General features: G+C 41.0%; 1 protein-coding gene across 1 annotated transcript in view; it reads right to left on the bottom strand.

Moving 5' to 3' along the window:
• Nucleotides 1-19,845, bottom strand: part of LOC141091146 (saxiphilin-like) — a 137,192-nt gene that overhangs the window by 59,204 nt on the left and 58,143 nt on the right. The window contains exons 10-14 of the mRNA XM_073576544.1: nt 16,722-16,885; nt 8,094-8,241; nt 7,839-7,990; nt 7,630-7,726; nt 5,763-5,804 (exon numbers count right to left, since the gene is read on the bottom strand). Coding sequence (XP_073432645.1) covers nt 5,763-5,804; nt 7,630-7,726; nt 7,839-7,990; nt 8,094-8,241; nt 16,722-16,885 — 603 coding nt within the window. The remainder of the gene's footprint in view (nt 1-5,762; nt 5,805-7,629; nt 7,727-7,838; nt 7,991-8,093; nt 8,242-16,721; nt 16,886-19,845) is intronic.

Genomic DNA, 19,845 nt, shown 5'->3' with positions numbered 1-19,845 from the left:
AAATACCTCAGTAATGAGCTGGATATTTCATTTGGAGGGAAAACAGTGGCAAATCAGAGACATGATTCATATGTTTTACATGTAACATTTGGAGTGGATTTTCCTCTGTGTAATATGAAGGGTAAAATCTGTAATTAATTCAGCACAAAAAATTCACAGATTTAGTAATAGAGATCCCCATACACATATCTGCCTTACAGAGACCTGTAGGTAATGTTCAAGACACGCTGATAAATCTGGCAGTGATATTCTGGTGTAAAGTGTAAGGTTTTATGTCAGTGATATCAGCAGATCTATAACTACAGTATTCACTAGAGTCTGTACTGTACCTATTGTGACAGGGTCACTGGTGCCGTATGTGAGGGGAGATATATGTCGCAAAGGTTATTATCGTGTGATGTGAAAGCCATAAGTTTTCTTCCAGCATGATATGTGCGGAGAGTAAATCAGTCGTTCTCAGGGTCTGGCTTTCATAGTGAGTAGGTCAGAGATGGGTGGGACGCCTACTCACTATATCTCCACCTCAAGTGTGTGTGTCATGATCCATGCTGGATCATGACAGATAAAAAGCACAGGTAACATTTTTTTTCCTTAAGCGTGTGCTTAAGTTTTGGTTTTGCCCCCGGTGGCCATTAGGATTATTACACAGTGGTGTCTTTTGTTCTAGTTTGCCCCCGGTGGTGGTGAGCGTCATTGCACTCTGGTTTCTTTAGTGCATGTGATTATAAAGCAAGTGTGATTTGCTGGCTCTTACCTATAAAAGAGATTCAGGTGTTGCAATCACGGTTGGTGATAGTGTTCATTTCAACCATCCTTGGTGGAGGAAGGATCTAGAGAGAGGTCCTGGCAGCTCAGTCAGAGCCCTATTGTGGAAGGAGTCAGAGGGGATTTCCTTGCAGCTCTGACAGAGCTTGGTGGCAGCTATTCAGGAGGAAAGCTGCATTCTGGTGGTGGACTCAGAGCAAAGCTAAGTGGTGTTTCCCCGTTTGTGTTTTTCCTTAGTGTGTATTAGTACAGCGGTGGGGCCAGTGCCTGCGCCACCCAGCTCCCTAGCAAGGGATAGGTGTAGGGTGTGCTAGGGCGACAGGTTTCTGATTGGCGCCCGGTGCGGAATCGGCATAGGGAACGTTAGGAGCGTTAGGGACACTGACTCAGGGGAGTGCAGGAGGTCTCCACGTCCCCGTTCCCTATCGCAGGGCCCACCGTTGTAACTGTTTTCCCTTCCCCTTGTCTTGTTGTTTTAGTTACCGGCCTGCGAGCCGTGTCACACAGGACAGTATCATGTGCCGCGTCTTGTTGTTTTAGTTACTGGCCTGCTGGTCGCATCACACAGGACGGGTCCACGTGACAGTGTGGTTGGAAAGAGTTAAATGTCCAGCCACTGTTTTTTCTGTCTGTTCTGTTTGGAGGAAGGAAGCCTCCAGGCTGAAGTTTCAGTGAGAGCTGCTGTGTGTGTGTTTGTCCCAGAAGGCGGGAGCCATACTGGGAAAGGAATTTGTATGGACATTTTATTTTCATTTGTGCCAGAAAGGCTGTTTTTGTTACTATTTTGGGCTTTATGGTTTATGAAGTAATAATCCACCTAGAGACTTTTAGGTTAAAGTGTTCCTGTGTCTACCTCGGGGAACAGCTAAGAGAGTCAACCTTCCACACTATATTATGTATAGGAAGAGGGAGGACTGGGAGCTTGCATCGCATCCAAATAAAAGCCACTCTGGGCTGAGTGCAATCTTGCACAGGTGTGTGCACGTTTCGCTGGTGAGCACAGCAGGAATCCACAAAGAAGAGAAAATTGTTCGGCACACCGACCATAAAATTAGAAAAACTTTATTCGGCTATTATGCCATATTAAAATGTAGAAAACACCTGACGCGTTTCTGGTGCACAAGAGGCACCCATAGTCATAGGTAATTAAAAACAAAATATATAGAAATAATATAGAGGTAGTGAACCAATCAGAAAACACATACCATTAATTACAAGAAGTGACAACACCTGAAAAGTTGAAAAAGTTGCTTGCGACAATATAATTAAATACAGCCAGTTAGTAAATATAATACAGATCGTTCCTAAAATTCATGCCACCAGGACATTTTGTATCAAGCTTTAGGATCCAAAAAGCTTCTCCTATATTCAGCAATTTCTGTCTATCTCCACCTCGCACAGGAGTATTAACTCTTTCCAAACCATAGAATGCAAATGATTCCATAATACTATGATGGATTTGAACAAAATGTTTCACCACTCCAGAATAAGAAGCGTTTTTTGGTTCAATATTTTTAACATGTTCCGCTATTCTCTTTTTTATTTTTCGTATAGTGCAACCAATATATTGAATTTTACATGTTATGCAGCAAATGCAATAAACTATAAATTGGCTATCACAGTTCATGAAAGACATAATTTGCTGGGAACCTCTATAAGAAACAATAAATTTAGTTTTGTCTATGGCATATATGCACACATTACATCTGGAACCGGCGTATTTATGAAATCCAATGGAGGTTAACCAAGTATTAATACTATCCGGTGATTTAAGAAGACTTGGAGATAAATAATTCGCTAGACTTGTTCCCCTCCGGGCAACATATCGCCATCCAGTCGTATAATCTGTCTCACTTTGTCATCTTGGTTTATGACGGGCAAATATTTTCTCACAATTTCCCTGATTTCATTGACCTGGGGGCTGAAAGGGGTCGAAAAGGTGACTATTGAGTTATATGAATTTGCACGTTTTTCTCTAAGATTAGAAAATCTAGGTTTATTTGATGCTCTATGAAACGCATCATTTACATTTCGATAATTATATCCTCTGTCATATAACCGTTTCTTAACGACATTGCTTTCCTGGAGAAAAAGAACATGATCTGAGCATTTTTAGCCCTATTAAATTCCCCATAGGGGATGGATTTAATGGTGTTTTGGGGATGACATGAAGAAGAAAGCAATAATGAATTGCCTGCGGTTTCCTTTCTGAAAATAGTAGTGTGAACTTTGCCAGTAACAGAATCACCTGTGAGAAATATACTTAGGAAAGATACTTGAGTACCTACACTACTGATGGTAAAAAACAAATTTAAATTGTTAGAATTGAGGTAGGAGTGGAAAAGGGACAAATGAGTGGAATCACCCTGCCAAACAAACATCAGATCGTCCACATATCTGCCAAACCAAAAAATGTCATTGAAAAATGAATTTAAATCATGAAAAAGAAATTGTTCTTCCCACCAAGCCATATATAATATGGCAAGAGACGGTGAGAAATTTAACCCCATAGGGGCACCCAAAATCTGAAGAAAAAATAATTTGTTGAACATAAAAAAATTATGGCTTAGCAGATATGTGGTCGATCTGATGATGAATGATTTTAATTCACATGAGTAATTGCTGTAATTGTCCATGTGATGCGTTACGGCACGAATAGCAAGAGAATGGGGAATTGAAGAATATAAATTGGTTACATCACAGGTGAGAAAACGGAAATTCTCTTGCCAGACAAAATTGTCAAAAGCATGAATAACAGAAGAGGAATCCTTTAAATACCCTGGAACACGAACAGTTAATGTATGTAGAAACTGATCCACCCAGACACTTAAATTTTCGTTGAGTGAGCCTATGCTGGAAATAATAGGACGGAGTGAAGTTGGAAAATTATGTTTGTGAATTTTGGTTAGTCCGTGAAAAATTGGAATTATGGGATGATCGGGCAAAAGCCACTTGGCTATTTTTGAATTAAATACATTCATTTTTAAACCATCCTGTACCAACTTTGTCAATTCACATTTGAAAGTAAGGGAAGGGTCACATTTTAGCACAGAATAGGTGCATGAGTCATTCAACATACTGAATAAAGATTTAATATACAAATCTGTATCTAATATCACCGTGCAACCCCCCCCCTTATCCGATTGCTTTATCAGTGTATTAAGATTATTTTGTAAATCATTGATAGCTTGAGATTGAATAGAAGTTAAATTATTGAAGAAATCTGTAGATTTAGTATTTTTATCTAAATGGCGCAAATCTATACCAAGGATTGAAAAAAATCCAAACTGGGTACCCTTGATTGTAATGGATAGTACGATAAATTGTGAGGGACAATATGAAGGTCTTTATCTCGGACACGTTCCAAATTGTTTTGTGGATCCTGTAAGGAAGAAAGGGTAGCTACTGCAAATTGCTCTTTAAAAGAAAGAGAAGCAGAATAATCATCATGAGGTATGATGTTAGGATTGACGGTCACGTTATCGCTGGAATCGCTCTGAAAAAAATGTCTTTTGACTGTAAGAAGTCTAGTGAATTTATTCACGCCTTTTATCATTTGAAAAAGGTTGAATCTTTTGGTAGGAACAAAGTTCAATCCCTTTTGTAAGACATTCGTCTGTGCCTAGGATAAAATAAACGGAGTCAAAACTATGACATTAGACGCAGGGTTTGGAACACAGTTCTCTTGTTCCGCGTTGGATAGCATGTCCATGCGCGTTTTTCTCTTCCTCCTACTACCTCTCCTGCATCTCCGTTTTTTGCTGTGGCACCAGAAGAATTATGAAAATCAAAAGGCCGGTTTGGTAGAGTCCGGGTGGAATTATCCAAGTCTGGATCAGACATTGTAGTCAGAAGAAGAAAACCAAACCGACTATGCTCAGATCATGTTCTTTTTCTCCAGGAAAGCAATGTCATTAAGAAACGGTTATATGACAGAGGATATAATTATCGAAATGTAAATGATGCGTTTCATAGAGCATCAAATAAACCTAGATTTTCTAATCTTAGAGAAAAACGTCCAAATTCATATAACTCAGTAGTCACCTTTTCGACCCCTTTCAGCCCCCAATTCAATGAAATCCGGGAAATTGTGAGAAAATATTTGCCCGTCATAAACCAAGATGACAAACTGAGACAAATTATACGACTGGATGGCGATATGTTGCCCGGAGAGGAACAAGTCTAGCGAATTATTTATCTCCAAGTCTTCTTAAATCACCGGATAGTATTAATACTTGGTTAACCTCCACTGGATTTCATAAATACGCCGGTTCCAGATGTAATGTGTGCATATATGCCATAGACAAAACTAAATTTATTTTTTCTTATAGAGGTTTTTCCCAGCAAATTATGTCTTTCATGAATTGTGATAGCCAATTAATAGTTTATTGCATTTGCTGCACAACATGTAAAATTCAATATATTGGTTGCACTATAAGAAAAATAAAAAAGAGAATAGCGGAACATGTTAAAAATATTGAACCAAAAAACGCTTCTTATTCTGGAGCGGTGAAGCATTTTGTTCAAATTCATCATAGTATTATGGAATCATTTGCATTCTATGGTTTGGAAAGAGTTAATACTCCTGTGTGAGGTGGAGATAGACAGAAATTGCTGAATATAGGAGAAGCTTTTTGGATCCTAAAGCTTGATACCAAATTTCCTGGTGGCATGAATTTTAGGAACGATCTGTATTATATTTACTAACTGGCTGTATTTAATTATATTTTCGCAAGCAACTTTTACAACTTTTCAGGTGTTGTCACTTCTTGTAATTAATGGTATGTGTTTTCTGATTGGTTCACTACCTCTATATTATTTCTATGTATTTTGTTTTTAATTACCTATGACTATGGGTGCCTCTTGTGCACCAGAAACACATCAGGTGTTTTCTACATTTTAATATGGCATAATAGCCGAATAAAGTTTTTCTATTTTTATGGTCGGTGTGCCGAACAGTTTTCTCTTCTTTGTATATTATGTATACTGCATATTACCTGTATAATCTGCCCCAGGTATCTGGCACGGGATCAAATCATCTACGGAAAAAAAAAAAAAGAAACACTAGCCATTTTTTACACATAACTTTTTTTAAAACAGTATGTACGATATGTTTTTAAAACCCCTCAGGAGAATCATGCTGACCAAACCGCATGAGTCTGGCAACATTATTGCAGCCATGTATGTTTTACTCCAAAATGCTGCAGTAAAGCTAAGTGCCCACGTTAGCGTTTTTAAACACTCCTTCCCAGAAAACGTGCGTTTTTTTCCTGCGATTTTTTTGGCGCAAAAAACGTGCATTATTGATGCATTTTTTTCCGCGCGTCTTTTGGACTATAGGAAATAGCAAAAAACGCAGACCTAAGCGGAAATTAATGAACATGCTGCGTTTTTTACCGCTAAGCGTTTCCTTAGCGGTAAAAAACGCATCCATTGGCACAAAATGGCCAAAATGCATTAAAATGAATGGGATGCTTCTTTTTAGCGTTTTTGAGGCTCTTTGACCCTGAAAAACGCATCAAAAATGCTTAAAAAAACGCAACGTGGGCACACAGCCTAAAATATACTTTGAAAAACCTGTGGAGACTATGCATATAGGCTGACTACTCCAACATGCAGGTTCCCCGTGGCCTCTTCCTGCCCCGGTCTCCTAAACTGAAGGGTTCATTCTCTATATATACATAGATACGAATGTAATTATTTACTTTTTGACTTTCACTATTTTCTCACCATCTTCTAAGAACCATAACATTTTTATTTTTCCCTTGACATAGCCATATCGGGCATGTTTTTTTTAGCAGGTTGAGTTGTAATTTTGAGTTTGGTTTTAACATAAAATGCACTGAAAATTGAGAAAAAAGTTCCAAGTTTGGTGTAATGGTGAAGAAAACGCAATTAATGTTTTTTTCATTGCTTTTTTATAGTATACATTGTGTAAAAATGACCAACAAATGTGATTCTCCAGGTCAGAACACATACAGCGATATCATGGTAATAATTTAATTTTTTTACATTTTAGGGGTAAAAAATATTCAGTGTGCTAGGAAGATATCAAAAAAAGAGAAAATGGCACCTCGTGTAATTATGATTAAGGTACCTGGGTAGATAAGCTGTTCCTCTCTTTTTCACATATGGGGAGGAAGTGGTTCCGTTGTTGCCGTTTATTGTCCAAGCGCAAGATCTCTAGTCAACGATTAATATGGCCGGTATCGCTAGTTAAGGACTAATGTGGCCGGTATCGCTAGTTAAGGACTAATATGGCCGGTATCGCTAGTTAAGGACTAATATGGCCAGTGATGCATCCATAAAGCATAAATAAGTTTATGGTTTTGGAGAAAATATAACACTTGGGAATTGTTGGATAGCCCAATAGATTGTCAACGTCGTGTAAGACTCACTGTGGAAATGTCTTTTGTAACAAAAAGTTCTTTATTTAAATTTCCAATGGTGCATTTCCTGGAATAGTTCCTTTAAGGAGTTAAACTGTTGCGACCTCTGATCACAGTAGTTAGACTCAAGTACCGGGCCAGCAGCATCTAATGTGTTAAACCATTTTGCAGAGCTGGCTGTGATCTCAGCAGTTACACTCAATTGCTGGCTGTACAACACAGTTGGCATCCGTGCTGTATGGAGCGGATTCCGCTCCTGAGCCCATTCTATACATGAGGTGCCCACAGCATTGAGTAGGTCTCCCGAAAGAACTGGGCCCTGGCACCTGACTACGTTCACTAGATGCTGGTGCCGGCCCTATGTCCCGCGTTATCCATTGTGAAGTATGAGATGTGCAAATGTTCCCTTTTTGGGCAAAACTAAGATGCTCATGGTGCGTTAAATTGAAAATGTTTTGGGTCTAATTGAAGTTACCCTTATTGCGGTACTCATCAAGTGATGGCAGCAGTCCACATTTCAGTGCCGTGTATGTGTGTGCTGTATCAAGATTTACTGCATCCGCTTCATCTTTCTGCAAATTATAGAAAAGTCATGTTACTGATGTCCTCAGTCCTCACCCCATCTACTCGCCATCTCTGAGAGACCACATATGGTGTTTCTTTCTGCTAGTAAAGATCACCTACCAGAATCTTTTTGACACACTCCAGGGCAGATGATGGTTCTGTGCATTTAATGGCGCCACCACTTACTGAGGACCAGTCCTCACATTTTTTATGCTCATTTTTGCTCTGTGGACACCAGCGGATTTGCTGTTTAACACGAGGAGGACGAGCTCCTAATGGAAAAAAAATAAATTCCACCATAAGTAAATTGAAACTGATGATTTAGAGATTATTAAGGTCATGCAAAACCAGAACTACCCCACATATGCTTCCTACCGTTAAGTGTTTTCATGCCGTTAAACAAGTCTGGTCCCAAAAAGAGGAAAGTGTCCATTGCTGATGGAAGAGCTATCAGAGCGCTGGTGGTGTCTTCAAACAGCAAATCCTTCCCATGAGTGGAGCTGAATAGTTTGCACTCTTTTTTCTGTGATTTTGCGAAAAATAACATAATCTATAAGTTACTACAAACTCCAAATCTTCATTAGAAAGGTGACTGACACAATCCTCCCCTTGTGTTGTTCACGGGCTTTGCACTTCATCGTATTTATTACTAGTGGCCTAGGTTTAGAGAATGTTTAAATGTGTTCTGCTTGACACATTTAATTCGCCAATCCTCAAATCAGCATAGAGTCTGATTGTAAAGATGTGGAAGAAGTGTCGGCACCGCTTCTGAAAATTTGCTGAAAAACATGTCCATGAATGTGATTCATTAATCTGTTTCATATGTGGTTGTATATACTGTGATTTGCAACAGTGTGATTAGCTTGGATATGGTTAACAGTGCCAGCCCAGGTTAGGAGGAGTTAAGTGGGGACATACAGTGGGTATAGAAAGTATTCAGACCCCTTTACATTTTTCACTCCTTGTTTCATTTCAGCCATTTGGTAAATTCAAAAAAGTTCATTTTTTTCTCATTAATGTACACTCTGCACCCCATCTTGACTGAAATAAGCAGAAATGTAGAAATTTTTGCAAATTTATTAAAAAAGAAAATCTGAAATATCACATGGTCATAAGTATTCAGACCCTTTGCTCAGACATTCATATTTAAGACACATGCTGTCCATTTCCTTGTGATCCTCCTTGAGATGGTTCTACTTCTTCATTGGAGTCTAGCCGTGTTTAATTAACCCCTTAGTGACCAATGTCACTTTATGTGGTGATAATTCTGGAACGCGTCAACAAATCTCATTGATTTTGAGACTGTTTTTTCGTGGTACATTATAATTTATGATAATGGTAAATTTAGGTCGATAAGTTTTGTGTTTATTTACATAAAGTTTCAGAAATTTGACAAAAATGTAAAAAAATTGCAATTTTCAAAAGTTGAATGATTATCCCTTTACTCTAGACAGTCATATCACACAAAAAAAACATTAATAAATAACATTTCCCTCATGACTGCTTTACATCAGCACCATTTTTAAAACGCTAATTTATTTTGTTAGGCTTTTAGGAGGTTTAATAATGTAGCAGTAATTTTTCATTTCTTCAAGGAAATTTACAAAATTTATTTTTTTGAGGGACCTATCCAGGTTGGAAGTGACTTTGGGGGTCCTATGTATTGGAAGACCCCAAATGTGATACCATTTTAAAAACAGCACCCCTCGACATATTGAAAACTGCTGTCAAATAGTTTATTAACCCTTCAGGTTATTTTCAGGAATTAATGCAAAGTGGTATAGCCGGAATGAAAAAGTGTTTGTTTACCACCTAAATGTCACTAAAGCCCCCGTTACACATAGCGATATCGCTAGCAATATCGCTGTAACGTCACCGATTTCGTGACGTAGCAGCGATATTGCTATGTCTGATACTTACCTCCGACCAGCTCCCCTGCTTCTCATCACTGGTCGCACGAGAATGTCCTGGACCATTTCTCGTCGGGCGTTTCCTGCTGGGCTTCCTGTGGCGCCGGCGAGCGACGCGTGGATGCGGGCGGGAGGACGTCAGGATCGCCGCGTCTGACAGGTAAGTAGCGACCCCCGACCCCTGCTATGTCGCTGGTGAGATCTGCCTGCGTGGCAGCTCACTAGCGACCACTTAGCGATGCACCAGCGATCCATATCGTTGTCGGGATCGCTGATGCATCGCTTAGTGTAACGGTACCCTAACTTCTGAACTGACTGCTAGAGCCAGCAGACTCTAAAGGCCCCTTTACATTTAGTGATGCACCAGTGATCCCGACAACGATACGACCCGGTCATAAATGGTCGCTAGTGAGCTGCCACACAGGCGGTCGTTACTTACCTTTCAGATGAGGCAATCCTGACGTCCTTCCGTCCACGCGTCGCTCGTCGGTGCCAGCAGGAAGCGCCCGACGAGAAATGGAGCTGCGCGATCTCGCGCGATCAGCAACAGACAGCGGGGGAGCCGGTCGGAGGTAAGTATCACACATAGCAATATCACTGCTGCGTCACCAAATCGGTGATGCTTTAGCGATATTGCTAGTGATATCGCTATGTGTAAAACCCCCTTAAGGCCGCTATTTGGCCATGAACTGCTATGGCAAACATCAGGACCACACAATCATGATCTCGGTGTGTCAATTAGATTAAAGTGCAAGCCCCCACAATCTATTAACCATTTATTTGATGTAGTCACTTTTGACAGCAGCGGTTAAACAGATCTGAATGGTGCCAACACTGATCATTTGTGATACAGCAAGTTGTCAGCTATAGTGTACAGCTATCAGCTGATGGATTGTCACCTGTATGGCGATGCTATTCTCTTATATCTCAGGTCAGTAAAAAGACGTATTGGCTGTCATTAAGGGGTTAAACTGATAGGACTTGATTTGTAAAGGCACACACCTATATATGAGACCTCACAGTGCATGTCAGACCAAATGAGAATCATGAGGTCAAAGGAACTTGCCATGGAGCTCAGAGACAGAATTGTGGCAAGGCACATATCTGGCCAAGGTTACAAAAGAATTTCTGTAGTACTCAAGGTTCCTAAGAGCATAGTGGCTTCCATAATCCTTAAATGGAAGAAGTTTGGGACCACCAGAAGTCTTCCTAGACCAGGCCGTCCAGCCAAACTGAGCAATTGTGGGAGAAGAGCCCTGGTGAGAGAGGTAAGGAAGAACCCCAAGATCACTGTGGTTGAGCTCCACAGATGCGGAAGGGAGATGGGAGAAAGTTCCACAAAGTCAACTATCTCATTTGCACAAGGACAGACTAGAAGCAATGGGATGAAACTGAGTGGGAGGAGACACAGATTAGATATTAGAAAAAACTTTTTGACAGTTAGAGTGGTCAATGAGTGGAACAGGCTGCCACAAGAAGTGGTGAGTTCTACTTCAATGGAAGTCTTCAAACAGAGGCTGGACAGACATCTGATTGGGATGATTTAGCGAATCCTGCTTTGAGCAGGGGGTTGGACCAGATGGCCCAGGAGGTCCCTTCCATCTCTACGATTCTATGATTCTATGATCACTGCAGCCCTCCAATAGTTGGGCCTTTATGGCAGAGTGGCCTGACGGAAGCCTCAGTGCCAGATATATGAAAGTCCGCATAGAGTTTGCTAAAAAACACTTGAAGGACTCCCAGACTATGAGAAATAAGATTCTCTGGTCTGATGAGACGAAGATAGAACTTTTTGGAGATAATTCTAAGGCGCAGTATGTATGGAGAAAACCATCACCTGCTCAAAACAATCCCAACAGTGAAGCATAGTGGTTACAGCATCATGCTATGGGGGTGTTATTCAGCTGCAGGGACAGGACGACTGGTTGCCATTGAAGGAAACATGAGTGCGGCCAAGTACAGAGATATCCTGGGTGAAAACCTTCCAGAGTGCTCTGGACCTTGGCCAAAGGTTCAACTTCCAACAAGACAATGACCCTAAGCACACAGCTAAAATAACAAAGGAGTGGCTTCAGAACAACTCTGTGACCATTCTTGAGTGGCCCAGCCAGAGTCGTGACCTAAACCCAATTGAGCATTTCTGGAGAGACCTGAAAATGGCTGTCCACCAACATTCACCATCCAACCTGACGGAATTGGAGAGGATCTGCAAGGAAGAATGGCAGAGAATCCCCAAATCCAGGTGTGAAAAACTTGCATCATTCCCAAGAAGACTCATGGCTGTACTAGCTCAAAAGGGTGATGCCACTCAATACTGAGCAAAGGGTCTGAATACTTATAACCATGTGATATTTCAGTTTTTCTTTTTTAATAAATTTGCAAAAATTTCTACATTTCTGCTTTTTTTCAGTCAAGATGGGGTGCAGAGTGTACATTAATGAGAAAAAAAAATGAACTTTTTTAAATGTACCTAATGGCTGCAATGAAACAAAGAGTGAAAAATTTAAAGGGGTCCGAATACTTCCCATACCTACTGTAGGAAGCTAATTCCTGTTTGTTAAGCAGTTGATGAATAGATATTGAAGAAATAAGAAGCATTGTTTGTTAAGAGGGAAAAGGCCATAAGTTGGGAAGAGTGTTCAGCGACAGAGATTTTTGTTAAAGGGATAGAAAGTTCCAGACTAAAGTATTCTACAACTGATTTCCTATATGGCTGGAGTGCAGAGATTAGAGGAGTACCCAGAAGGTTTCTTTCACTATCAGTGAGTACCAGCCATAGAAATAGACAGAGCTGGGGGAGGCGTAATTCCTCCAAGCAGCTAAAAGGAGTGGGCAATAGAAAGGCAACGTGTAAACCGATTCTGGAAATTTAGAGAAGTCCTATTCCAACCCGGAAGGAACACAAGGCGCCCATTACAGTTGAGGATAAAGAAAGTAAAAACAGAGCTAGAAAGCTTTGCCAGGTCCCTTACACCTAAATTGCCATAGTCGGCATGATCGGTTTGCCCTGCAGGAACATTTTTTTGGGAAGACTCCTGGAACAGTGAAGATGGTGTTGCACTATGGAAAGAAGAGCAGCTGATCTTGGGAGTGGAGGGCACAATAGAGCGTGAAGAAATGCCCAGCCGACTAAAAGTCTGGCCAAGAAAAGGGTATACCCTGTGAAGACAACCCAAACTATGTGGGGAAGTGCGCATCAGCAGATAGATAAGAAAATTACTGGGAGGTGATAGATCACAGGAGGAGAGGCCGAAGGTGGAGACACGGAGTGTGATGTGGAAACCATTAACACAAGTGAAACATGATGTGCTGACAAATTCTTGCTCACACAAATGGTATTTCACGATTTAGGGTCGATGGCAATGGTCTGTGATGTAGTGTAGTGGAAGCAATGGACTAAAAAGCAGGAGAGGAGAGGTCATTATAGTTATCAACAGAACTTCTTTTACTGAGGTAGATGAACTTGGAAGAATCTATTATCTACTTACCTAAAATTGTCCATCATCCACTTCCGTCCGGACTTCCTCGAATCCCACAATCCTCCGCGCCGCACCGGAAGTACACCGACTGCCATATTGGAATACCCAAGTGATGGTGGTACCAGGCCCTTGTGCAGAACCACCAGCGGGACACCTACGCCGGACCCCTCCACCGCCGCCACTGGACCCACCGCCAGACCCCCACCAGGACCCACCGCCGGACCCCCGCCAGATCGCCAGCAGGACCAGTCGCTGGACCCCCGCTAGGACCAACCGCCGCCTGACTACATACGCCGGATCCCGCTGCTGCCTGCCCACCCACCTCCGTGCAGTCACAGCTGGCAGGAAAGACCGTGGCTCGCGGCCTGTGCTGGAGATGGGGTGCGGGTGCCCTCTGGTGGCGCCGCACCCCATCTCCAGCACAGGGCGAAACCACCGTCTTTCCTGCCGGCTGTGACTGCCCGGAGAGCACGGTGGGGGAGAGACAGCCGCCACCCCCATCGCCACAGAGCTGCCCCCATCATGAGGTCACTGCCCTCCCAATGTGACATCTAGTATAACAGATAACTGACATTAGATTGATTTTCACACTTGGATTTGATAGTTTCCATACAGATGTTTGTACATGGCAATAGTTTACACTTCTTCCCCAGTACAATCTCAGTCACATGAATCCATCTTAGAACAATCAATTTTTACTACTTTCTGCACAACGGCTCCAGCAGGTACTTTTCCAAATCCTCCCATGAGGCAAGAATTATAATTTATTCTCTAAATCTTACACACTAATTTAGCATTGGTAGTTCACCACTGCATGTATACAGGCTACCTTGTCTAACCTACAGCAGTCTTAGGACTTGTAAGGACGGATGCCCACGATCCTGAACTAGAAGCTCTACGGACGCAACGCATGTTCGCCGCGTCCAAAGCGCTGCCGTCTATTGAACACAGGTAAATCCGTATGTATTCACTGAACTAGAACATTTCTATTGATGTAATTTCTGTTGCAGAGACATTAGAAATTGACATGCTGCGATCTTAAAAGACGCGCCACATGTCAGTCTCTGAGGGTGATCCACAGGTGACTATGCACGCATAGTGGACATGGAAGTAGGCAGCCATCCGCAGCCCTCCTGAATGGAAATGTGAAACCAGCCTTACTGTACATACATTTCAGTAGCCCAACATTTCGGGTTTTAAAATAATTTTTCAAGCTGGTGTTATAAAGTATTCTAATTTACTGAGATAATGACTTTTGGGTTTTCATTGGCTGTAAGCCACAATCATCAACATTAACAGAAATAAACACTTGATATAATCACTCTGTTTGTAATGACTCTATATAATATATGAGTTTCACTATTTGTATTGAAGAACTGAAATAAATGAACTTTTTGATAATATTCTAATTTTGTGAGACGCACCTGTATATTCGGGCTTCTCTCAGCTTCCCACTAAGCTGTTCGCACTTCTAGGATAATGCTTCTGCCACTTTCTTGTAGCATTCTGGGTTGATAGAACTTGCTTTCTGTCTGGCTGATGTTCACTTCTGCAGTAACTATAGACACTCTATTTGCCTACTGTATGTAAGAACTTTTGCCACTCTTTGGTTGGTTGTTTTCAGGACTCTTGCTACCAGTTATGAAAACATAATTCTCCCTCCGTACAAATCACTCGTCAGACCACACTTGGAGTATTGTGTGCAATTTTGGACGCCGGTGCTCAAGAAAGACATTACTGAACTTGAAAGGGTTCAAAGGCGGGCTATTAAAATGATAAATGGAGTTGGTTCACTACAATACCCAGAAAGGTTATCAAAATTAGGTCTATTTACTCTAGAAAAGAGAAGACTTAGGGGAGACCTAATATATATGTACAAGTATATCAGAGGGCAATACAGAGATCTCTCCAATGAACTGTTTGTACCAAGGACTGTGACAAGAACAAGGGGGCATTCTCTTCGTTTGGAGGAAAGACAATTTCTGCACCAGCATAGAAGAGGGTTCTTCACGGTAAGAGCAGTGAGGCTCTGGAAATCTCTTCCTGAGGAAGTGGTGATGGCCAACTCACTGAATGAATTTAAGAAAGGAATGGATGCTTTTCTTGTGAGTAACAGTATAGAAGGTTACGAATAACATAATATTATAGGTAGATGGTTGACCCAGCTTAGGGGAAGGAATTTTTTTACATATGGAAAAAATTGGCTTCTACTCTGTGGGTTTTTTGCCTTCCCCAGGATCAACAATGCAGAACAGCTGCACTAAAAATAGGCTGAACTAGATGGACATAAGGTCTTCCTTCAGCCTTCAAAACTATGTTACTATGTTAGCACTCCAGAATGATCTCTCTCTCTTCTACACAAAACCCAGAGCTGTGCTGGTCTTCAATGTTGAGGTTACTTCTCTTACTTGTCTTAACAGCATTTGGAAACAAGAACTTAGTTCCTAAAATGCCCAATTAACGCCTCCCCACCTGGGCTGTTGTAGTACGTGTGCCGACTGGAGGGTTTTCCCTTTCGGTTGCAAGAGACTGAAGACAGATGCAGAAACTCGTTCAATCGGGTCCACTTTATTGGGTGTCTTCCTTGACATCCACAGCAAAATGACAGTTTCTGCGCTTTGGCCCGGGTACCTGTCACCTCCTCCTACTCCTGTCAGCGATGACCCTCTGGGTTCTTTCACCATGGTTGCCAGTAGGCCCACGGCCACAGCGCTTCCCCCAGTCGAGTCTGCCCGCTGTGACACTTACTGCCCCTTCTGTGTTCAGCCGTCCGGTATCCTAGGCTTCCTTCAGTCAGCAGCTGTCCTGTCAGGGTCACCCCCCGGCTATCTGTCTCTCTCTCCTCTGCCTCTCTCTTCCTGAGCTCTTCCTTCCTCAGTCTTCTCCTGAGCTCTTCTCTCCTTTCTCTCCTCCAGAATGTTCTTCCTGACCCTGGGACTCTTTCCTCTTATCCCATTTCTTGGGAATTCCCCTCCTTAGTCCCATAACTCCGCCCACCATGACTGCATATCCTAGCTTCAGCTCCTGTTAGGTTCCTTTACTCACTATCCTTTGTCTCCATCTAGTGGCCAAAACCAGGTACTACATTGTCTTTTACTAATTCTAGCTGTTTCCTTAGACATGTATACGAATTCTCATCAAACAGTGTACACAACATATTTTACATGTTCCTTCTTAATCAGACAGGTCCATCTGTCAGTCCACCCTCCTACACAGTCACTAACAGTTAACCCTGTCATTCTGAAATGTCCACGAAAACTGCAGCTCACATAAAATCAGGCACAATAAAGCAGCAGGTCAGACAACAAACATGAGAAATAATCTGAAAGGATGTCTAAAAGACTTCTCTACCTTTATATGATGACACTCTACATCCTATACATGTAAACTGAGTTTCTAAAACCTTTTCACTTGCATTTGAAATTTTTTATACCATCACTGGAAATAAATTAGCTTCAGTTTATTTCAAATGAATTCCTGATTGAAAAGCTGAAGATTTTCTAAATGAACTCTAGAAGAGAAGTGTATATGCAAATGCACCACCAGCCTACCCGTTAGTCACACTCGCCTTATATGACTATACTAATAATTTCAGATGATGCTTATAATGTTACCTGAGCCTGAAGAAGATACTCGGTGATATCCTGCATCTTGTCTCCGGTGCTCCTGGTCACCACAGAATGTCTGGGGATTCTTCCAAAGTTACAGATTTTGTATTGGCTTAGTGGTCTTCTAGTATTGTCTGGACACAGCAGCTCAAAATTGTCCGAGTATTGTCCTGAAGAACAACACATGGAATTTATATGGGAAGAAGATATACAGTATATTAAATCTGTCACTGAAATCTGATGTATGGTGAAATAAATGTAAAAGTGTATCAGGTTTATAGATTTTGGAGACGCCATGTATGCGCTAAATGATATGAGAGATTTTTAGGATTAAATGTTCGTTAACTAGAAATAACCTTAGTACTAACTGTGAGGTTCTGATTATATTTTGCTAAAACAATGTGAGATAATTATCAAAATAATGGTACTTTATATGAAGAAAGAAAAAACCTAAACACATCCGAACTTATCTATGAATCAGTTTTTAATCTGAGATCTGGAGAAGAGACATTAATATGAATCTGTCACCAGGTTTTTGCTACCACATCTCAGAGCACCATAATGTAGGGGCGGAGACCCTGATTCCAGAGATGTGTCACTTACTGAGCTGCTTGCTGTACTTTTGATAAAATCACTGTTTCACCTGCTGCAGATCTAGCAGTTCTCTGAATGCCGAGTTCTGGATAACCCTGCCCACACCTCTGATTGGCAGATTTCTGCCTATGCACATTGTACACAGAAAGCTACCAATCAGTGCTGGGGGCAGGGTTATACAGAGCTCATCAACATGCTTGACTACTTGGCAGCAGGCTTTTTAGTCCTCTAGTGCAAATCTCCTCCTGATAAAATAGTGATTTTATTAATACTACAGCAAGCAGTCCGGTAAGTGACATATCACTGTAATTCGGGCTTCTGCCACTGTTATGCTTTTCTAAAATTAGGTAGCAAATACCTGGTAACAGTTTCCCTTTAAGCGCACCTGTCACCTGACATATATGTTTTAGCAAATGTATATAAATGTATATATCCCTCACAATGTAAGAATTCTGTAACAACTTTCCCTTGTTATTGAACTTATTCCTTATTATTTTTCCCACCTTTCGTAGCCTTGAGGAGTATAATAGCAACCCTGCAACCCTGTGGCTAAAATGAAAATTTGAGTTTTGCCCCTTTTTTATAATCACCCTTATCATGTTTTTTTTATTGGTGTCTCTCTTGCACTGTTTTTATCCTTTTTGCAATTTTTCTTTCTTTTTATTCTTGCAGATTTTATGTTTTTTTTATTCTTATTTAGGTGGCTCTCTCTTTTGTCTCAAGCTCCATTTTCGAGGATGGATTTGTCGTGGATTTGACGTTATATGTGTCTTTTTGAAGACATTTTGGCTTCATCTATTCATGGCGGATGGACTTATATATTATATATATATTTTATGTCACATTCTCACTGTGCAATTTTTCCATATGCATTATGCATTTTCAATTATTGGTCATCTGCACTTTTCTGTAATATAATATTGCATATTATATGAATATAAATGTATTTATTCATAATATAATATTTTCACTTTATTATTGTGCACTTTCATATTCAGGGCATTTTTGTTAGTTTTTGTCATCTACTGACTTCTCTACTGACTTTCACCTCGCCCTTCACTTGCTTTGCACTTTGTGCGTTAATCGCACTGCTTTCTTATAATGCTCTTCACTCTGTGTGTTAACCACACTGATTTCTTACTTATAATGCTGCTAGTACAGGCTTTCTTGGCTATTGCATAGCTCACGTTATTGCCTCGCTCATGTGACTTGTGGGGGCGTTCTTTGAGTGACGCTCCCTGCGCATTGGCTTCCCGTTTTTTACAATGCCGATGGCATCTTTTTTTTTCTGGCTCTGGACATAATCGCGTCATCGCTCTTCTCATGGAGGCGTGCCTTCAGTGACTCACTCCTGTCCATCTGATGACCTCTGGGTTGACAACTTCAGAGTATCGCCAATAGCGCATGCGCCATATATGAGCTGCAGTTTTCCTGTCCTCGTTGTGATTGGCTACCTTCCCATATATATAGTGCAATTTTTCAGAGACACCTAACCCCCCCAGAAGAGGGCACTGCGCCGAAACGCGCGTTGGGGTGGGAGGAGCCACCGTCCCTCAAAACCCTTTGGGCACTTATACTTTACTTTGCAGAACTGTTCTGCTTATCTACTTTTGTGATGTTTTACCTTTTCAGGTCCTTTATAACAATTCAAGTGCTGGTTTATATGGATAACACTATATCCCTACTTTTTGCATAGGATCTTTATGTCAGCACAGTGCACTTGCCCTTTCCTAAGTGGACTTTACCTATAAATTATAGATTTGTCCTGACTGGTTTGCCTACTTTTTTCAACCGTGGCTCCTCTTGGTTGTCTGTACCACTGTCATCCTTGTAGTTACCATATGTCTTTGTATGCTATGTTGTATCTTTAATATATGTTGTACTTTTGCATGAGCTGTGCTCTTTCCTTGTTTGATTTTCTGTTCTAAAAATAGGTAGCAAGTACCTGGTGACAGTTTCCCTTTAAGCGCACCTGTCACCTGACATATATGTTTTAGCAAATGTATATAAATGTATATATCCCTCACAATGTAAGAATTCTGTAACAACTTTCCCTTGTTATTGAACTTATTCCTTAGTATTTTCCCACCCTCCTTAGCCTTGAGGAGTAGAATAGAAAAATTGAGAGTAAAAGGGTGAGGAGACAAGGAGACAAGAGCAATCGATGCGTAAAAGGTTATCATTTTTAGTCTCTTTAAGCAGGAGCAAATCTCTGTTTTCTCGTTTTCCTTTTTTCCTCCCCTTCTTCCAGGAGCCGTAACTTTTTTATTTATCTGTCCACATATCGATACGATGGCTTCTTTTGTGGAACAAAACGTACTTTCAATGACACCATTCATTTCATCACGTGACGCAGTGGAAACTGAGAAAAAATTCCTAGTGCGTCAAAATTGCCAAAAAAAGTGCAAATCCACTATTGTTTTTTTGCTTTTTATTTACCACGTTCACTATATAGTAAAACTGACCTGGCAATATGGGTCAGTACAATTACGCAGATACTAAACATGTCTAGTTTTTTTTATTTGCGTTGTGGAGA

This window comes from Dendrobates tinctorius, unplaced genomic scaffold (assembly GCF_039654945.1).
Source record: "Dendrobates tinctorius isolate UK_male_01 unplaced genomic scaffold, ASM3965494v1 ptg000049l, whole genome shotgun sequence".
NCBI lineage: Eukaryota > Metazoa > Chordata > Amphibia > Anura > Dendrobatidae > Dendrobates > Dendrobates tinctorius.
Note: the sequence above shows the minus strand (reverse complement) of the source record. Positions and strands in the feature narration are given on the sequence as shown.